The following is a 2074-nucleotide window of genomic DNA, read 5'->3' on the forward strand; positions in this document are numbered from 1 at the left end:
TGTACTGCACTTTCCAATAGTAATTTCATATGTATCATTTGGGGTGCAACAACTACTAGTGAAATAATACACCACTAATGAAATCCAAATTACAAAATATGTTTTAATGATTATAGTGATATTAATCACTATATCAATGATCAGAGCTTCAGCAAACAGGGAAATATGGGATAGTTTTCGCCCGTAAAGCAAAAAATAAAATAAAACTAAAACTGAAATAATTTTTCTTATGCTATTTATATTTATCGTTCTTCTGAATTTGAGAGTCTGTACAGTTGTTGCTTGCCCCTTTGGGGATTATGCAATGAGAAGAAGAAGATATTAATCATAGTGATACAAAACATAATTAGATACAATGTCTTTTCTACTAGCCTTCATTTTAATGTACAAAATTGCAAATTGATTATAAATATACTTTTGGTTTTGTTTGTGTATTATCTTATTAAATCTGGTTGTCAATATTAGAACCAATGAATGCATATACAGAACATTCTACAGTAGCACATAATTCAATGAACTAAAAACCTTCAATTGAAGAAGCATCGAGGTGTCAGAAAGCAATGAATAGAAGAGTTTTTATGTTTATCAATTATTTGCATAAAACACCGTCAAATTAATAGATAGTGTCTTACACTGGTTATCGCTGCTTCTCCGCCTGATACTTCCGTGCATGAGTTTAAACTCCTTGGGGAATTGTTTCTCACACATTTTCCTTTTGAGGTATAGATTCGTAGCACATTTTAAACCGCTCCATTGATGATTTTGATGAATGAGTTTTTTTCCCCTAGTCCAGTATCAATCGTAATTTCAAGAATGTAATGTTTGATCTCTTGAGGGCACTGTTGGAAGAAGTCAATGAGTTGACTATACATTGCTGCAAGATTTATATCAAAATTATCATATTTTTTTTATTTTAAGCTGGTTCAGTTATATCACTGATCATCCATGTCTATTTCTTGTACATGACTTTAAATTAATAATGAATTCAATTACATGTTACTATACCCATTCTAACTGATAGTAATAGCATTATTGTACAATATTCATGATGTAAGACAACTGTATCTAGAAGAAATTATACTGAGAACATGTCCATTGCAAACTATAAACTGTATTCTTTATCCCAGGATGTATGTCCAATAATAATAGAAATCCCATGAATCCAGCCGAGATGAAAAAAAAATGCATGCATGTATCAAATTAGCAATAATTTCAGCAGTAAAATGAAAGCGATTTTTATACTAATTTCATAGCATGAGCAAAAAATCCTTTTTCAACTATCTTTCAAAAAAATTATTCAATAATGGTAAGATTATTCAATATTGTTGATCTTTCTTTGACTCTAAATTTTAGCTTTCACCCTGACATACTGCTGCCTTTCTCATACGTAGCGATGAATCCCGCTTAGAATACTGCCACTGGCTAATGACTCAATATATTGCTCAGTTTTTTTACTATTACATCATAATGAGTAGTTATATTTATTTCAGATATTCTATAACCTTTATATTCTTGCTTCTTTAATGGGAAATCACTCGCTCGGACGTTACCCACTAATAAGAATAATTAGGTGACATTGTAAGTGTGGTATTTGTAGGAAATCTTCTAACTGAAGATTGGTCATCACAGTCTAACATTAGTCTTAATTTATCAAGTTTCTTTTATATACATGTTTTAGCCGGTTGTCAGTATATGTCAAAATTTATATTTTCACGATGTTTGCTCTCTGATGCACGGCTTTGGGGAAGAATCCAATTCCCTTTGGGCGGCGAGAAAAAAATGTAGCTAACTCGTCATTATTGATTCATTCTTTCCTGCAGGGCCGCTGCACACGTGAAAATTGTAAGTACCTCCATCCACCGCCTCACCTGAAAACGCAGCTTGAGATCAACGGACGGAATAACTTAGCAGCTCAAAAACTTATGCAGAGTATACAAACGCATCAACAGCATCAGTTAGTACAGATGCAGGCAATGGCCAGTTCTCACGTCCCTCTACAACAGACGTTAATACCTGCACAGTCGGTCACGCCCACGGTAGGTCTTTCGTACAGTTTAAGTTCTCATTATTATTC

The 2074-nt window shown here is 33.2% G+C and overlaps 1 protein-coding gene across 10 annotated transcripts in view; it reads left to right on the plus strand.

Annotated features, from left to right (window-relative positions):
* Window positions 1-1820: 1820 nt before the first annotated feature.
* The window catches only part of LOC117120014 (muscleblind-like protein 1), a gene marked incomplete at its 5' end in the record, with an annotated part of 39145 nt that continues 38891 nt past the window's right edge, over window positions 1821-2074 (plus strand). For all 10 annotated transcript variants that reach the window (XM_033265005.1, XM_033265007.1, XM_033265009.1 and 7 more), the window contains 1 exon segment: window positions 1821-2036. In XM_033265005.1, the coding sequence (XP_033120896.1) occupies window positions 1821-2036 (216 nt within the window).

The sequence above is a fragment of the Anneissia japonica genome, unplaced genomic scaffold (genome assembly GCF_011630105.1).
Source record: "Anneissia japonica isolate Jap-2015-1 unplaced genomic scaffold, ASM1163010v1 scaffold9290_len831353_cov190, whole genome shotgun sequence".
Taxonomy (NCBI): domain Eukaryota; kingdom Metazoa; phylum Echinodermata; class Crinoidea; order Comatulida; family Comatulidae; genus Anneissia; species Anneissia japonica.